Source organism: Onthophagus taurus, chromosome 1 (genome assembly GCF_036711975.1).
Source record: "Onthophagus taurus isolate NC chromosome 1, IU_Otau_3.0, whole genome shotgun sequence".
NCBI lineage: Eukaryota > Metazoa > Arthropoda > Insecta > Coleoptera > Scarabaeidae > Onthophagus > Onthophagus taurus.
Genome location: NC_091966.1, coordinates 18,248,082 through 18,267,692, shown reverse-complemented (window position 1 = coordinate 18,267,692; position 19,611 = coordinate 18,248,082). Strand labels below are relative to the sequence as shown.

Below are 19,611 nucleotides of genomic sequence, written 5' to 3'. Positions count from 1 at the left end.
TTCGTGTTGAATCCTTTATACAAGATTAACTTGAAATAACAAGACCTTGTAATGACGTCAAATGGCTAAATAAATTTCAACGATTAAATGATGGAATTTATTGTTGTTTAAGTAGACCACAAAATGTATGTTGTAACCGTTCTAATCATCCGTACGTTAACCCGTTACATATGAAACTTTCTAATCCATTTATGCCACTTACCTCTTTGATAATGCTTCAAAGTTTCGTATCTGAGTCTGATGTTAATTTATTAATAAAATGTTATTATCAAAATTAAAGTTTGGACTTTCAATGTTTTCTTGTGTTCCAGACACCTCAGACTCAGATAATACGAACGAATACGAACCAGTTTTGTCACCGGGTCTTCATTTATTGGGTAGAACCGAATGGTTAGCGAAGCCATCACGTAAACCACTCCCCATATTAAAAACTCCTGTAAAATACGTCATTATCCATCATACGAAAACAGAACGATGCAATATTTTAGCCATATGCAAAAATAATCTACTCAACATTCAACAATATGACATGAATAGTAATGGTTGGCCAGACGTTCGATATAACTTCGTTGTTGGTGGCGATGGTTATTCGTATGAAGGAAGAGGATGGACAAGTGTTGGACAGCATACCCCCGGTTATGATAACAAAAGTCTTGGAATAGCTCTTATTGGAACATTTAATGATATTAAACCAAGCAAAAATCAATTGAAACAAACCCAAGAAGTTATTAAATTTGGGGTGGAACAAAAATATATAAGCGAGGATTATGAATTAGTTGGATTATCACAAATCAACCCGAATGAAAAAAGTCCTGGGAATATGGTTATGGAAGAAATTAAACATTGGAAACATTTTGTTGAAAAAATTAATTGAAGTGATTTTTAATTGTGATTTATAAAAAGTGATGTAATTTTATGTGCCACAGTGGCTAGTCAAAAGTCAAGAATAAAGGTTAAGAAGACTGAATTAATATTAAAAATCAAAGAAATTAATTGGAACAAAAAGCCTCAGATACAACATCCCAATTAATCGGAATCGACTATATTATGCGATTAATTAAACAAATAAAGTAAATATTGTAAATTTTCTTAATAATTAAGAATATATGTATTTTATAACGACACAATTGTTTTAATAAACCCATTAAAAAGCAAAGCCCTTTACTTTTTAGTCCTCTAAGTCTATTATTTTCATTTCAGGACCATCATCAGAATATATAACATCTCTTCCACCGGGTCTCCGAATGCTTCCAAGATCCGACTGGGGAGCAGTGCCACATAAAGGAGATTACACCCTCTTAAAAAAACCCGTACCCTACGTAATAATTCACCACACAGCAACTGAACGGTGTTTTAGTCGAGACACTTGTAAAGCACAAGCATTTAATATTCAACATTTTCATATGGAAAGTTTCAAATTTGACGATGTTGGTTATAGTTTTATGATTGGTGGAGACGGTTATGTTTACGAAGGGAGAGGGTGGAATTATTGGGGCGCTCACGCTAAAGGATACAATAATGTAAGCATTGGTATTGCTTTTATTGGAACGTTCACAAAGTTTCTTCCGGAGGCGTATCAATTAGAACAAGCTCAATTATTGATTGAGGATGGAATAAAAAGAGGACACATATGTAAAGAATATAGATTGGTCGGAATGAATCAAGTCAGTACATTTGAAAGTCCGGGAAAATCATTGATTAAGAAAATTAAAACTTGGGACCACTTCTTCGATTTTGCTACTGCAGATTCAAAATTAAACAACTCTTGCATGTCACTTCAAACAAATCTTACTATTATTTCAAGAAACGAATGGGGTGCGAGAACAAATATAGGTACATACACTCCTTTAAAGCATCCAGTACCATACGTTATAATCCACCACACAGCAACTGAACGTTGTTTTGATGTAGACAGTTGTTATTTACAAGCAACAAATATTCAAGATTTTCATATGGATAGTTTTGAATGGGACGATATCGGTTATAGTTTTATGATTGGTGGTGATGGTAACGTGTACGAAGCTAGAGGGTGGGATAATATGGGTGCTCACACTCTTGGATACAATAATGTTAGCATTGGGATTGCCTTTATTGGAACGTTCACAAAGGTTTTTCCGGAACCGTTACAACTTACACAAGCCCATTTATTAATTGCCGAAGGTGTTCAAAAAGGATATATTAATAAAGATTATAAATTGGTGGGAATGAATCAAGTCACTGGTTTTGAAAGCCCTGGAAAATTACTAATTCAAGAAATTAAAACTTGGCCTCACTTTTATGATTTTAAGACTGACTCGAACAACTTGTAAATTCTTTATTGCATTATATTGTATGTGTAAAAAGCTTTATGTATTACATTACATAATAAAAAAGTTTATTTCACCCTATTTTTTATTTTAATCTTCTATTAATTTTCCCCCTTTTTGTATTCATTTTATTTATTTTACTTAGAGTATAATATTTTTTTTTTATAGCTCAAGGAGATGTGACAATCATCCAGCGTATTAAATGGGTGGCAACTGAACCAGTAAGCGAACGTCATCTATCGCTTCCAGTTCCAAATATAATAATAGCGGAAACACAATCGGAAGATTGTACCGAGCAAAGTGCTTGTATCAAATACGTTCGTTATCTACAAAACCAAAATATAGAAGCGTCCCAAAAATCAGATATACTCTACAATTTTCTAATTGGCGGCGATGGAAACGTTTATTATGGCAGAGGATGGAAAACTCAACCTGAAGTAGCTACAAATTGCAATGGTGCCTCTTTAGCGATAGCTTTCATAGGGAACTATTCTGACAAAAAACCATCGAAAGATCAAATTATTGCTGCTAAAAGGTTAATAAAGACGGGTGTTGTGAACCGATACATAAGCGGCAATTATAAAATGGTTGCTTTATCGCAAATTTTACCAGGAACTGATGTTACGAGTAAAAATTTATTGGATGAAATTAAAGATTGGCCGAATTGGCACCCAAAGGACTATTCTAAAGATATAACGGAGAGAGAAACGTTCTGTAAAGGATAACTTTTAGTTATTCTCATACATACAGGAGACTGACCAATAATTATTATATTAACGTTCAATTATTGTAACCATATTATTTGGGATAGATGTAAATATTATAAATATATTTAATAAATATATTTTATGTCCACAATGATTTTTAGCATTCTTTTAATAATTAAAAATACATATAATATTACTAACATAAATAACATTACAATCTAACAACATAAACATTACCATAATATGTTAAAAGGTGCATATATTAAGTCTTTAACGATAAATAAACGTATGTTCATAAGTTTTCATGGCTTTTTGTAAGAAATATCGTAACTCTGCTCAAAGTAAGCTTTCATCTTGTAACAACCACGTGTGCCGTTTTCAAAACGCAGTCTTATGCTTTGCCAAATATTCCAAAGTACGAATTTTGTACAAGAAGAGGCTTTGCTTTTGACGAAGCGAATAATTTTGTCGAAGATAAGATGGGATATTCACAAAAAGTGGTTACGGATTCTACACAAGGGTGTAGTGTTCCTAATTGCAGAACGATGTTGCTCAAAGCAATTTTCAAAAAAAAATTTTTCTTTGACTTTTGAGAAAACTTTATCTTTTAGAATTGGTTTGAGCAACAGAATCCGTGTGGGCGGAGACCACTTTTTGTGAATACCCTTTTTTCAGGCACAAAAACGTTCTAAATTAATAAACGAAAAGAAATTCCATTGCCCAATTTTGTTACCGCACTAAGCAAAAATTGTCCAACACTTCAACTGTCCAACACTTCAAATGATTGATCTAATCTTATTAGATCTTTCACTGTATTACATTACAATAAACTAAGAGGAAAAAAAAAATGATGAGTTTAAAACGGTGTATTTGTCTCAATGTTCCCCCTTTAGCGGGAACGCTGATACAGTCACTTTCAATAATTTTTCTTTCACATTTAGTTTAATTAGAAAGAAAAAAGAAGTAATAAGTGAACAGTTTTATTGCCAAATAGTGCAAAAAAACTTAGCTTATGATGTTTCATATTTTTCCTATGAAATGATATCAGATTTTATATTGGGGGAAAATGTCGACCCCTGCTTACATTAGAAACGTCCAAATCTTTATCAATTTGGTTATTTAATATCTTACAAACATCTGTTACACATGAGAAAACAGAACAAGACTTTTCTGCAGAAAACTCTCTGTCATTGTTTCAATCACCTGCCCTATAAAGTATTTTTGAATTCTTTTATAAAACTTAGCGTCATATTGAAATCTCACTAGTTATTTAGAAATATCTTCTTCGTCATTGTCACTAGCCTAAAATCAGTAACAATAGTCTCAACAAATTCTGCAACTAGATTTTTTGTTACTGTATTCTCTTTTTCATTTTATTATTTTCAATTACAGTTTTTTCCGTAGTATCGGTGGCATTCATGGTCTTGTCCAATCTTCTTCTCTTCTTACCTAGCACCGACTCAATTCTCGTAGAATATCCTCTTGTATCACTTGGAGTTATGTTACATACTGAAGACAAATTTGCATCGATCTCAATACAAAACCGTTGGTAGGGCTGTGTAATCTGCATCAACCAATGGACGTTCTGATACTTGGCTTGCCAAAAAATTTTCTCCATTGAAGATATGACGATCATAAGGAAATATTCCAATCTTTTTGAAAGTTATATCTTATGTATCTGTATTTTAGATCACGTTATGATTTCAAATCAAGGACGCTAAAATCTAAAAAGACTGCTGAAACTTTCTAGTTCTAGGTCTAGTGTTAGTTCTAGTTTTAATTGTTATTCAGCGTTAGATTGTTGTATATTTTTCATTAAACTAAAAGTATAACTAACACTACTTTGCAGATACTTCCTGTCAGCTTAGCATGATAGAGTAATATCTAGAATGCTGTTAGACTTATTTATGAAACGAGGAACGATTAATTTACTCAACAATTTGTAATCAACATCGTATCATTTTTGTAGTTCCTTGCAAGTCATCATCAACAAGCAGCGCTTTGTGTCCATTGTTGGACATAGGCCTCCCTTATTCTGTTTCATTCCATTCCGTTCTGTTCTGTACTGTTAAATTCAATTGTTGGTCATTTTTTAACGTGGTCCATCAAGCGTGTATGCGACTTTCCTCTACTCCGTCTGTGCGCTTGCGGTCTCCATTCAAGCAACCGTTTTGTCCACTACTCATTCTCCATTCACGCGATGTGACCCGTTCAATTCTATTTGAGTTTTGCCACAACATTAACTACATTGTGGCCATTTACGTAAGTTCTTCTTCGCAGGTCTCCATTTCGTATGTAGTACACCCGATATCGACCTCTCAATCTTTTTTTGCGTTACTTTGAACCGTTAATGTTAAAATTTCAGAGTCGTATTTTATAACCCGAAGCATGCAAGGATTGAAAGCCTTCCTTTTCAAATGTATGGAAATACCACTCTTGAAAATGTCTATAAGTTTTCCGTAGGCTGCTCATGCGAGAGTGATCCTTCTGTTTAGTTCGCTTCAGTTAACTTCATGGTCAAAATATACGTAGCTGTCAACCCTTTCAACCTCATTATCACCAATGTTAATGTTAGAACTGGAACCAATATTTGTCTAAAATTTTGATAGCCCCATGCCGATATCTACCCAACTCATCCACACACCTCCTGTAATTCGTTCAGTATTATAATTAATGTATATAATTACATAAAATTAATATTATTAACCTCTTAAGCGCTTTTTACGTCGAGCGTATGTGGACAACCTGGTGTGCGATTCGTTTTGACGCATGCGAACATATTCGTCACACCCATAATCTTTATTTTTAAAATCGTCATGCCCACTGCATAAAAAATGAATTACAGTTTCTGCTTATTAGGTTTATTTCATTATTAAAACAACATAATAACTATCACTAGAACTAACACTAGACCTAGAACTAGAAACTTTCGAGTTAAGTCGTACGTCTTTGCACTAGTATCGTCATTCCTTCCTTTTGTTGTTATAACAAAGGACGCATAGTTTTATCGGCTTTTGTTTTGTTGTAGTTGGAATGAAATCTGGGAAATGTCGCTCTAGTAGCCAAGAAGACCTTGGTGTCCTTGATCGGTCTTTTGAAAGATTTTTTTCTTTAGCATATTTTTCGCCAAGCATTTCACCAAGTTTTCTATGAAGTTAGTAACAACTTATGGTAGTTATGTTCAAAAAGTGGCGAAATATTTTCAAGTAAAATTTTTTTAGGCTCCTTCTGGCAGAGGAATAAAAATATAAGTATTGTCCCCTAGGTCTACACCGCCCATGCCTGTGTTGTATTCTACAACTGCTATAGGCTTTTTTTACTGTATGTCCTCTTTTCAAAATTACATCTTGAGTGTCGTTGTCGTGGAGGGAGCTTACCATTATCATATCTTTTTTGTCTTTCCATTTCAACATCATCTGCTTCTTTCTAAATTGTGCAATTTGTTCATCTCTTACTACTTTTGTGTTTTTAACTTCTTCTGGGATTCCTCTCCTGTTTGATCGGACAGTTCCTACACAGTCAGTCTTACATTTCGCTAGTTTATCACTGAGATCAATACTTGAGTAATAATTATCTAATAATAAACAGTAGTCATCCCAGAAGTGAATGTGTAAGTTCCAAAACAATGATAGTTTTGGAACTTACACAGATGCACAGAAGATACCAGTTCATCAGGGTAGTGAGAACCATATAACGTATCTTCACCAGTGTATATAATAAAATGTGGTCGAGGAAGATCAGAATCGCTCCAAGGAATGTCAACAAAAGAATCTACATTTTTATTTTCACTTTCAAAATCGTGATCTGAAGAATCAAAAGAAGCATCGCTGTAACTTTCACTGTAATCGTCGTCCGTATCGGAATCTTCAGAATCACACATATTTACATGTAATTTTTTTTTGCCATGTCTAAATGATAAGAACAAATCACCGAATAAAAGCGCAGAAATGTGTTTTAAAAGCAAACAGCGAATTAAAACGTGAAACCAGTTCAAACATGTGTTAGATCGAAGTCTATACTAGCCAAATATGAAATATACGTGGCGAAAATCGTCTTGCCTATTGAATATCACTTTAATTTCTAACATGCGAATATATTCGGCATACCCACTTCGCAGCGACTTTCGTGATGACGATTATATACGACATAGGCGCTTAAGAGGTTAATTAACATATGCAAAAATAATCTACTCAGCATTCAACGTCATGACATGCGTAGTAATGGCTGGCCAGACGTTCGATATAACTTCGTTGTTGGTGGCGATGGTTATTCGTGGTTATTCGTATGAAGAAAGAGAATGGACAAGTGTTGGACAGTATACCCCCGGTTATGATAACAAAAGTCTTGGAATAGCTCTTATTGGAACATTTAATGATGTTAAACCAAGCAAAAATCAATTGAAACAAACCCAAGAAGTTATTTAATTTGGGGTGGAACAAAAAGATATAAACGAGGATTATGAATTGGTTGGATTATCACAAATTAACCCGAATGAGAAAAGTCCTGGGAATATGGTTATGGAAGAAATTAAACATTGGAAACATTTTGTTGAAAAAATTAATTGAAGTGATTTTTAATTGTATTTTATAAAAAGTGATTTAATTGTATGTGCCATAGTGGCTAGTCAAAGTCAAGAATAAAGGTTAAGAGGATTGAAAAGACAATGTCGATTCCGCTTAATTTAACCACTAATTAATGTTAAAAATCAAAGAAATTATTTGGAACAAAAAGCCTCCTCGACTATATTATGAGATCAATGAAACAAATAAAGTAAATATTGTAAATTTTCTTAATAATTAAGAATATATGTGGAAACTAGATATTGTGGGAGAAAATAAAATACGCACACACAATAAATCGATATTTAGTTCCCTACTATAACCTCAAAAATACACCACTTTTGGTTGAGAATCAATGTCTCTCTCTCACTGCTAGTTACACACTGTTAGCTCCACAGAGTATACAGAGGCCGGACTCCGGCTAATAAAAGTGGTTAGCTCTCACATGCAACACTCGCATCCCCTCTTCTTCAGCTCTTTTCTAGTTCGAACCGGTACTTAGGGGAATTTGATCCTACAGATCGGCCATTCCTGATTTGGGAATCGCCCTAAATCCCATTTTGATCTTTTTCTAAGTCGTTCGTCTTCGATCCATTGTTTTCTTGTTCACTTTCATCTTGATCTTCATTGCTTCTTCCGTCTTCATTTTGAGATAACTCATAAATCTGATTTTCATTTAGTTCTACTGTTTGACCTTTTTCTTCTGATGTTACTTCATCCACTGTGGTTGAAGTCTTCGATCATGGTTTTTAACGGTCACAATCTTGTAAGGTCCCAAGAATTTTGATTTAAACTTAGCGCAATTTACGAATTGGGTTCGTTTTATAGCGATGAGATCTCCACACTTGTGCTGTGTTGAAGGTTTTCTCTTTTTATTAAATTGTTTTCTGTTTTCGGCTTGGATCTTCAGTATGTTTTCCTCTTTCCTCGTCCTCGATTATTTCCTTTAATCTGATAGTGATATCGTCTTTGTGTTTCAAAGGTACTCCAAATAGGATTTCACCTTTCGAATACTTCTCTGATACGTTTTATTTAAGAATAGTTACACTTTACCGACATGTTTAAACCATGTTGACTCATCATTGACAGTTAGTTTAGTTAATATCGGTATTATTATACGGTTGATTCTCTCAACTTGTCCGTTGGCTCTTGGAACACCGGTAGTTATGTGGGCTATCTGAATATTTTCATCTCGACAATAAGCCCTAAACCTTTCTGCCGTAAAGCTGTCCCTCTATCGGTGACAATATGTTCGGGATTACCAAATATCTTCTGCTGTTCCAATTTGCTAATAGTTTCTTCCGTTGTAACAGTTTTAGTAGGATATAGCCACACAAATTTGGTAAAACTATCGATGATTACCAGCAAATACTTGTAGTCCTTAGCCGTAGTTTCAAGTGGTCCCAGATGATCTATATGATAAGTTTGTAATGAAATTTCCTCTTTTGGGATTGGGTTTAAAAAACCTTCTTGCTTTCCGTATTTTCGCTCCGCCAGGATACATCTGATGCAGTTTTTAATACTTTGTTCAATTTTCGATCTAAGTTTTGGAATTAGAAAATCACGTAAAATCATATCTTCAGTTTTTCTGATGGAAAAGTGCCCATTACCCTCGTGCGTTCTCCTTATTATTTCCATTTGCATCTTATTTGGTATTACAATCAAATCTGTTCCCTGTACAGTTTTATACAATATCCCGTACTTTAACTGATAGTCTTCGTATGGTCGATTATTTTCTAACAATTTTATCACTGCTCTGACATACTCATCAGCAGCTTGAGCTCGTTTCACCTGCTAGATTAATTCGGAATTAATAGTAACAGTTAAAATATTCCTTCAAATAGCCCTTTTGCAAAAGTACTGCTCCATAACCAAGTTTTGACGCATCCGTGTGTAATTCAGTTACGGGATGATAAATTCTCAACACTGGTCTGCTAGACAATAAATTTTTCAACGTCGCAAATGCAACCTCCTGTGGTGTTTCAAACTTGAATTTAATATTCTTATGCAGCAAATGGTTTTGCAATGTGTGCATAATCCCTAATAAATTTACGAAAATACCCCGTCAAGCCAAGAAAACTCTGTACCTGTTGAACAGTTGTAGGTTTTGGAAATCTTTGGACATCTAACGTTTTCTTCTCTGATGATCGATAAGGTTATACTCAATATAATGTCCCAAATAGGTGATATCTGTTTTCATCAATTGGCATTTTCTCCAATTTATTTGTAAACCATAACGTTCTGCCGTTTTTATTACACGGGTTAATAGATCCAATGCTTGTTCTCCATCGGATGCCACTATTACAACATCATCTAAATAAGTTAGTATCTCTCCTTCTCTGATGTGTGTCCTAAAAACCTCATTGATAAACCGCTGAAAGACGGCCGAGGAATTGCACAGTCCAAAGTATATTTCCATACTTTCTCGTTCCAGAGGTACGTGGAAAAATCCATTTCTTAGATTAAGTGTGCTAAACACTCGGGCATCAATCAGCTTATCCAATTGGTCCTCTATTAATGGTAAAGGATACCTGTCCTTAACAATTTTATCATTGAGTATTCTAAAATCAATACATATTCGGGTTTCCCCACTTTTCTTCTTAGTCAACACCATCGGACTGGCAAATTCAGAAGTGCTCGGTCGGATTATTCACTCCGACCGAACATTGTTGAAGCTGTTTCCTCACCTCCTGCTCTTCATACTCAGACAGTCTTCTAGGCCGTTGATAAATAGGGATTTCATCCTTTAAGATGATTTGCTCAGTATCAAATACCTTATTTTCCACAGGATGCTCTCTTTAAACGTAATATATGCTCTACAATGTCCTTTTCCTTAACATGATCCAAATTTAAATCATCTTCCTCGAAATAAATTTGAAATACATTCGCTTCTTTGTCATTTTCCGTTGAGTCTCCTAATTTTTCTTCTTCAATTTCAACTTTCTTTACTTTCTCCAGTTTTTCTATTTTAACCCCGGATGAATCTACAATTACTCGGGCTTCCTTCAACAAAATACCTCCCAAAGTTACTGGAACTCTTAAAGCACTATCTTGAACAACAAGCATTTTTGTTTTATATTAGTCGCCATTAATCTTCACACATGTTGTACAGCTTTCAAATGATCTAGTTTTTGTAGTTCCCAATCCAAGCAGTTCAACTTCCTCAGATTGTAACGCAGGTTGGCCAATTTTCAAATATACGCTACTTTGTGTAAGGTGCACTGCCTGTGTCGATGAGTGCCTTAACCTCATGTCCGTCAACGTTAATTATCATAACTGAAAAGTCCGTAACTATTACCGTAGAGATGCTCGCTTTATTATTACCAGTCGAATTCTTATTGGTACATTCGCTTGCAATGTGACCTGGTTGATTACATGAAAAACAGCGTCGTTTCTTTGGTCGGCTACAATTTACCGCTATGTGTCCGCTTTCGTTGCAGTTGTAACACTTTTTGGGTATTCCGCTGATCTCTGCTAAGTGTAGGTTTTTCATATCTTTCCGGCTGAAAAGTAGCTTTATAGTTTTTGATACGTTGTAATAAATCAATTGGAGCAGAATAAAACTGTAATGCAAACACCTTTGCTAAGTCTGGTTGATTTAATTCTCCAATGATGTATTTAATCACAGTCTGATCAGAGATGGGTCCTTTCTTCGCTATCGCCACCATTTCGTAGAAATACTCTTCATAAGTTTCTTCTTTCTTCGCATCAATTGAGCGTGAATCGCAGATTCGTCAAAGTTGGTAGGAAAAGCCTTTAAGAACTCGGCTTTCAAATTCTGCCATGTTGTGGCACGTTGTGCACACCACTTTTGGTTAAGAATCAATGTATCTCTCTCACTGCTAACCCTGCTAACTCTCACATGCAACACTTGTATCCCTTCTTCTTCCGCTCTTTTCTAGTTCGTAACCGGTACTTAGGGGAATTTGATCCTACATATATATATGTGTTTATAACGTCACAATTGTTTTAATAAACCCATTAAAAAGCAAAGCCCTTTATTTTTTAGACCTCTAAGTCTATTATTTTCATTACAGGATCAACACTAGAGTATATGGCATCTCATTCACGGGGTCTCCGAATGCTTTCAAGATCCGACTGGGGAGCAGTGCCTCATAAAGGAGATTACACCCTCTTAAAAAAACCCATACCCTACGTAATAATTCACCACACAGCAACTGAACGGTGTTTTAATCGAACCACTTGTAAAGCACAAGCATTTAATATTCAAAATCGTCCTATGGAAAGTTTCAAAGTTGACGATGTTGGTTATAGTTTTATGATTGGCGGAGATGGTTATGTTTACGAAGGGACAGGGTGGAATTATTGGGGTGCTCACGCGAAAGGATACAATAATGTTAGCATTGGTATTGCTTTTATTGGAACGTTCACAAAGTTTCTTCCGGACGCGAATCAATTAGAACAAGCTCAATTATTGATTGAGGATGGAATAAAAAGAGGTCTCTTATGTAAAGAATATAGATTGATCGGAATAAATCAAGTCAGTACATTTGAAAGTCCGGGAAAATCATTGATTAAGGAAATTAAAACTTGGGACCACTTCTTCGATTTTACTACTGCAGATTCAAAATCAAACAACTCTTGCATGTCACTTCAAACAAATCTTACTATTATTTCAAGAAAGGAATGGGGTGCGAGAACAAATAGAGGTACATACATTCCTTTAAAACTTCCAGTACCATACGTTATAATCCACCACACAGCAACTGAACGTTGTTTTGATAAAGACACGTGTTATTTACAAGCAATAAGCATTCAAGATTATCATATGGATAATCGCAAATGGGCCGATATCGCTTATAGTTTTATGATTGGTGGTGATGGTAACGTGTACGACGCTAGAGGGTGGGATAATATGGGTGCTCACACTCTTGGATACAATAATGTTAGCATTGGAATTGCCTTTATTGGAACGTTCACAAAGATTTTTCCGGAACCGTTTCAACTTATACAAGCCCATTTATTAATTGCCGAAGGTGTTCAAAAAAGATACATTGATAAAGATTATAAATTGGTGGGAATGAACCAAGTCAGACCTTTTGAAAGCCCTGGACAATTACTAATTCAAGAAATTAAAACTTGGCCTCACTTTTATGATTTTAAGACTGACTCGAACAACTTGTCAACACCATCGGACTGGCAAATTCAGAAGTGCTCGGTCGGATTATTCACTCCGACCGAACATTGTTGAAGCTGTTTCCTCACCTCCTGCTCTTCATACTCAGACAGTCTTCTAGGCCGTTGATAAATAGGGATTTCATCCTTTAAGATGATTGGCTCAGTATCAAATACCTTATTTTCCACAGGATGCTCTCTTTAAACGTAATATATGCTCTACAATGTCCTTTTCCTTAACATAATCCAAATTTAAATCATCTTCCTCGAAATAAATTTGAAATACATTCGCTTCTTCGTCATTTGCCGTTGAGTTTCCTAATTTTTCTTCTTCAATTTCAACTTTCTTTACTTTCTCCAGTTTTTCTATTTTAACCTCGGATGAATCTACAATTACTCGGGCTTCCTTCAACAAAATACCTCCCAAAGTTACTGGAACTCTTAAAGCACTATCTTGAACAACAAGCATTTTTGTTTTATATTCGTCGCCATTAATCTTCACACATGTTGTACAGCTTTCAAATGATCTAGTTTTTGTAGTTCCCAATCCAAGCAGTTCAACTTCCTCAGATTGTAACGCAGGTTGGCCAATTTTCAAATATACGCTACTTTGTGTAAGGTGCACTGCCTGTGTCGATGAGTGCCTTAACCTCATGTCCGTCAACGTTAATTATCATAACTGAAAAGTCCGTAACTATTACCGTAGAGATGCTCGCTTTATTATTACCAGTCGAATTCTTATTGGTACATTCGCTTGCAATGTGACCTGGTTGATTACATGAAAAACAGCGTCCTTTCTATCGACACGTGTTATTTACAAGCAATAAGCATTCAAGATTATCATATGGATATTTGCAAAGGGGCCGATATCGCTTATAGTTTTATGATTGGTGGTGATGGTAACGTGTACGACGCTAGAGGGTGGGATAATATGGGTGCTCACACTCTTGGATACAATAATGTTAGCATTGGGATTGCCTTTATTGGAACGTTCACAAAGATTTTTCCGGAACCGTTTCAACTTATACAAGCCCATTTATTAATTGCCGAAGGTGTTCAAAAAAGATACATTGATAAAGATTATAAATTGGTGGGAATGAACCAAGTCAGACCTTTTGAAAGCCCTGGACAATTACTAATTCCAGAAATTAAAACTTGGCCTCACTTTTATGATTTTAAGACTGACTCGAACAACTTGTAAATTCTTTATTGTATTATATCGTGTGTGTAAAAAGCTTTATTATTATTATATTACATAATAAAAAAGTTTATTTCACCCTATTTTTTATTTTAACCTTCTATTAATTTTCCCATTTTTGTATTCATTTTATTTATTTTACTTACAATTAGAGTATAATATTTTTTTTTTATAGCTCAAGGAGATGTGACAATCATCCAGCGTATTAAATGGGTGGCAGGTGAAACAGTAAACGAACCTCATCTATCGCTTCCAGTTCCAAATATAATAATAGCGGAAACACAATCGGAAGATTGTACCGAGCAAAGTGCTTGTATCATATACGTTCGTAATCTACAAGAGCAAAATATAAATGCGTCCCGATCAGATATACTCTACAATTTTCTAATTGGCGGCGATGGAAACGTTTATTATGGCAGAGGATGGAAAACTGAACCTGAAGTAGCTACAAATTGCAATGGTGCCTCTTTAGCGATAGCTTTCATAGGGAACTATTCTGACAAAAAACCATCGAAAGATCAAATTATTGCTGCTAAAAGGTTAATAAAGATGGGTGTTGTGAAGCGATACATAAGCGGCAATTATAAAATGGTTGCTTTATCGCAAATTTTACCAGGAACTGATGTTACGAGTAAAAATTTATTGGATGAAATTAAAAAATGGCCGAATTGGAACCCAGAGGACTATTCTAAAGATATAACGGAGAGAGAAACGTTCTGTAAAGGATAACTTTTAGTTATTCTCATACATATAGGAGACTGATCAATAATTATTATATTAAAGTTCAATTATTGTAACCATATTATTTGGCATATACATATGTAAATAATATAAATATATTTAATAAATATATTTTATCTACGACTGCTTGGATAAGTCATCATTACCGTACTCATTTGAGGTGATTTGAGTTACGTATGAAGTTCATTACCGCACTGGTTTCATTACGTAACGCATTTTTAGCCTAATCAGAACAGACTAAATTCATTGAAACGAGCAACAATACAAAAGAAAAAGTGCTATCTACTTACAAAGAAACAATACTATTTATTATAAACATTAATTGTTATGTTTTTACATTTCAAAACACTTATTCCAGATGAGTAAACATGTTGTTGAAACTGACAATTCAAAATTGTCAACAATCATTTCAAAATATTTTCATAAATGTCAAATAAACTTTTCTAAAGAAATTGATTTTGTAGTAATTTTTAGCAGTCGTAGATAAAATGCTGTATATCACACGTGGGGTAGAGCATAATTACAGTACTCCTGTGATTGCAATTCTCCACACTCGTACTGTAATTATGTTTCTAGTCCACTTGTAATATAAATAACTATTATGTCCACAATGATTTTTAGCATTCCTTTAATAATTAAAAATACATATCATATTACTAACATAAATAATATTACAATCTAACAACATAAACATTACCATAATATGTTAAAAGGTGCATATGTCGCAGGCAAATGGTTATTTGAGGTAGATAGCATTTTCCTAGTCAGATACTGTCTGCCTAGGCAAACAGTAGTTCGTTACACTTTTATCATTAAATGTCTAGGCAAATACTATTGCACAAGATAAATAGTATCTGTCTAAGCTTGTTTTAGGCAAATAGGTACCTGTTCACAATAAAATAAAGTAGTAAGTAGTTACATAAAGTAGTTAAATTAAAGTCACTAATGAGTGTCAAACGAGTCAAATTATTTGCATATCATTTTCAAAGAATGCATAACAGTTTCATATACTTTTATTAAGTTTAATAAAAATACAAATAAAGGATTTATTTCTTGAAGACTTAAATACTAAATACAAAAATTTACTTGTTTTGATGAATTGTTGCTGCAATGGTATCTACTATAGGTCTGATTGCACATCATCGTATTTTTGAACTGTAAATTTAATTTCTTTTACGACACCAAAAAAAAGTTTATTTTTAGCTTTATTCTAAAAATTCGGTTCAAATTCGTTGTCCTATTCGGACAACGAATTTGAACCACCCTGTACACCTTTTTGTACTGCACTGAAATTTCGGAGGCTGCCACTGGCATTTTGACATTCCTTGCCCAAAAAACAGTGACTATAAAGTGCAGACCTCTCTTAAAGAAATAAAGCATTCCCGGAGTGGGGTTGGGTTGGTTATAGAGCTATTCACCTGAAAATATTTTAGCCATGTGCTATTTGCCTAGGAAAGTAGAATTTAGACTGAAATAAATGGAATAACACTAGTTGCCTAGGCAGATAGTATCTGACTAGGAAAAAGCTATTTACTTCAAAGAACCATTTGCCTGGAACACATATATTAACTATTTAACGATAAATAAACATATGTTCACAAGTTTTCACGGCTTTTTGTAAGAAATATAATCATAACTATGCTCAAAGTAAGCTTTCATCATTTAACAATCACGTTTGTCTTGAGATGTCAGAAGCATTGTTGCGTTTCCTGACAAATTTCCTTAGCTGAAGAGACCAATCGTTGTCGAAACAAAAATAATTTTGTTATGTTTGTCGAATGACATTTTCAAAGACAGTCTTTTGTTTTGCCAAATTTACCAAAGTACGAATTTTGTACAAGAAGAGGCTTTGCTTTTGACGAAGCGAATAATTTTTTGTACGACAAAGAAGTTGTAGAACGAAAATTTTGCAAAGTGCAGTTGTTCAAAGCAATTTTCAAAGAAAAATTTTTGTTTATCTTTTGAGAAAACTTTATATTTTAGAATTGCTACAGAATCCGCTTGGGCGTACAAAATGGCTGTACAAAATTCGTACGTTTTGAAAATGTCGTTTGACAAACATAACAGAGGTTCGCTTGTTACGACTTCGGTTGGTCTCTTCAGCTAAGGAAATTTGACTAAAAAGGCAACAAGGCACAAAAACGTTCTAAATTATACTTTAAACGAAAAGAAATCCCTTTAACCAATTTTTTTACCGCACTAAGCAAAAATTATCCAGTTCCTCAAATGATTGATCTAATCTTATTAGATCTTTCACTGTCATTGTTTCAATCACCTGCCCTATAAAGCATTTTTGAATTCTTTTATAAAACTTAGCGTCATATTGAAGTCTCACTAGTTATTTAGAAATATCTTCTTCGTCATTGTCACTAGCCGAAAATCAGTAACAATAGTCTCAACAAATTCTGCAACTAGATTTTTTGTTACTGTATTCTCTTTTTCATTTTATTATTTTCAATTTCAGTTTTTTTCGGAGTATCGGTGGCAATCATGGTCTTGCCCTGTCTCACTTAGAGTTATGTTACACAATGAACACAAATTTGCATCTATCTTAATACCTTCATAATGGCTGAATAATTAATAATAGGCTGTATAATCTGCATCAACCAATGGTCGTTCTGATACTTGGCTTGCCAAAGAATTTTCTTCATTGGAGATATGATATTTACCGGTGTCATCGCTACCTGATAAATTGTCACAGGTGTGATAATATTTACAGGGATTTTTTCCTGGTAAAGTAAACGCCACTTGCATTTTATGTATCTGTATTTTAGATCACGTTTGATTTAAATCAAGGACGGTAAAATCTCAAAAGACTGCTTCATCCTTTGTTTTTTTGTAGTCCAGAAAATAATGTCAGTATCAGACCAATACATTACGTTTGACGCTTAGTCGGCTGTTGTTATGTTGTTTGTATTTGCTGTGTGTTTTTAGAACCTTTATCGTAAATATATTTATATTAGAAAGAAAAGAAAAATTCTGAAGAAAATTTATTTTGGAGTGTCTTTAACATTTACCAGAAGTCGGTCTCATGAATCAACCTTTCAATTTCCACTTGCGCATTAGCGTCATCATTTGTTGACAGACTGTTTCAAATAATAATATTCAAATGAATATAAATATTTGATATTGTTGACATGCACAATAGTATAACAATTCTAATCAATACTAATATCTGTGGTATGTTGGGTATATAAAACAGGTAAATAAAAGCTATCTGAAGACGCAGGGCTAACCCCGAAACTTTCTAGTTCTAGGTCTATTGTATATTTTTCATTGAACTAAAAGTATAACTAACACTAGTTTACATACTTCCTGTCAGCTTAGCATGGTAGAGTATCTATATCTAGAATGCTGTTAGACTTATTTATGAAACGAGGAACGATTAATTTACTCAACAATTTGTAATCAACATCGTACCTTATTGTCTCCCTTATTCTGTTCCATTCTATTCTGTTCTGTACTGTTAAATCCAATTGTTGGTCATTCTTTTAACGTGGTCCATCAAGCATGTATACGACTTTCCTCTACTCCGTCTATCCGCATGCGGTCACCATTCGAGCAACCGTTTTGTCCACTACTTATTCTCCATTCGCGCGATGTGACCCGTTCAGTTCCATTTGAGTTTTACCACAACGTTGACTACATTGTGGCTATTTACACCAGATCTTCTTCACAGGTCTCTATTTCGTATGTAGTTTACACCCGATATCGACCTTTCAATCTATTTCTGCGTTACTTTGAACTGTTAATGTTAAAATTTCAGAGTCGTATTTTATAACCCGCAGCATGCACGAATGAAAAGACTTTCTTTTCAAATGTATGGAAATATCGCTGTTGAAAATGTCTATAAGTTTACCGTAGGCTGCTCATGCGAGAGTGAACCTTCTGTTTAGATCGCTTAAGTCAACTTCATGACCAAGATATACATAGCTGTCAACCCTTTCAAACTCATTATCACAAATGTTAATGTTAGAACTGGAACCAAAATTTGTCTAAAATTTTCATAGCCCCATGTCGATATCTACCCAACCTCCTGTAATTCGTTCAGCATCAGTTTCATCTCTCCAAGGCTATCCGAAATAAGAACCATATCACCCGCGAAACGCAAATTACTCAAGTATTTGCCGTCAATGTTTACGTCTATTTGGGTCGAATTTAGCTTTTTAAATGTACTTTTATTGTATCACCTTGTCTTACCCCACTTCCAATTAGTCATCATGGCAGCATTTTAGTAGATGTTATAAATAAGTTTGGTGTATTGATAATCGACCCTGCATTCTTAAAGTACTTGCAAAACTGCCATTGACTCAATTGTAATGCATTGTGAAAATCGACGAATGCCAAAACTAAATCTCTTTTACACTATATTGTCTTATCGATGAGTATCTTGATAGTTTGGACGTGGTCATTTGTTCTAAATCCTCGGCAAAATCCCACCTGTTCGACTGGCTGATATAAACCAATTTTATTTTCTAATCGAGTGGTTATTATTCTTGTAACAAGTTTATAAAGATGACAAGAAAGCTTATATGCCGATAATTCTCTAGTTCAGCTATGTCACCTTTCTTATGGAGTAGGATCATGACGGAATTATGCCATTTATTGGAAATCGTGTTATTGTACAGGCAGAAGTTAAAAAGATCTCTTAGTTTTTCAAGTAAGTGTTGCTCGCCTATTTCAGTTGCATCCGAAACTACATTGCCTTCACGTAGTGACTTGTTATTGCTTGCTTTCCTCAAGGATAGTTCTATCGCCTCTGTGGTAATATCAGGTATTTCCGTCCTTGTAAGTAACAACAAGAAATATTCAAACATTCATTTAAGTCTATTTTACATAAATTTGGATTTGTGAATCAACACACAACAATATTGGGCATCATTGCGTTCTATGATGACCGGTAACATGTCTCATATCATTTAAACTTCAGACATCTTTGCCATCAAGCATATAGTTTCACTAAA

General features: G+C 34.4%; 1 protein-coding gene across 7 annotated transcripts in view; it reads left to right on the top strand.

The window, feature by feature from the left end:
• Positions 1 to 19,611, top strand: part of LOC111424712 (peptidoglycan recognition protein 3-like) — a 76,134-nt gene that overhangs the window by 54,671 nt on the left and 1,852 nt on the right. For 2 of the 7 annotated variants that reach the window (XM_071197925.1, XM_023058372.2), the window contains one exon: positions 1,201 to 2,382. The exons of 4 other annotated variants lie outside the window; for them this stretch is intronic. In XM_071197925.1, coding sequence (XP_071054026.1) covers positions 1,201 to 2,309 — 1,109 coding nt within the window. In that variant the 3' untranslated portion in view covers positions 2,310 to 2,382. Of the gene's footprint in view, positions 1 to 1,200; positions 2,383 to 11,609; positions 13,492 to 19,611 lie in introns of those variants that run through there. One more of the 7 variants, XM_023058381.2, reaches the window with a different exon arrangement.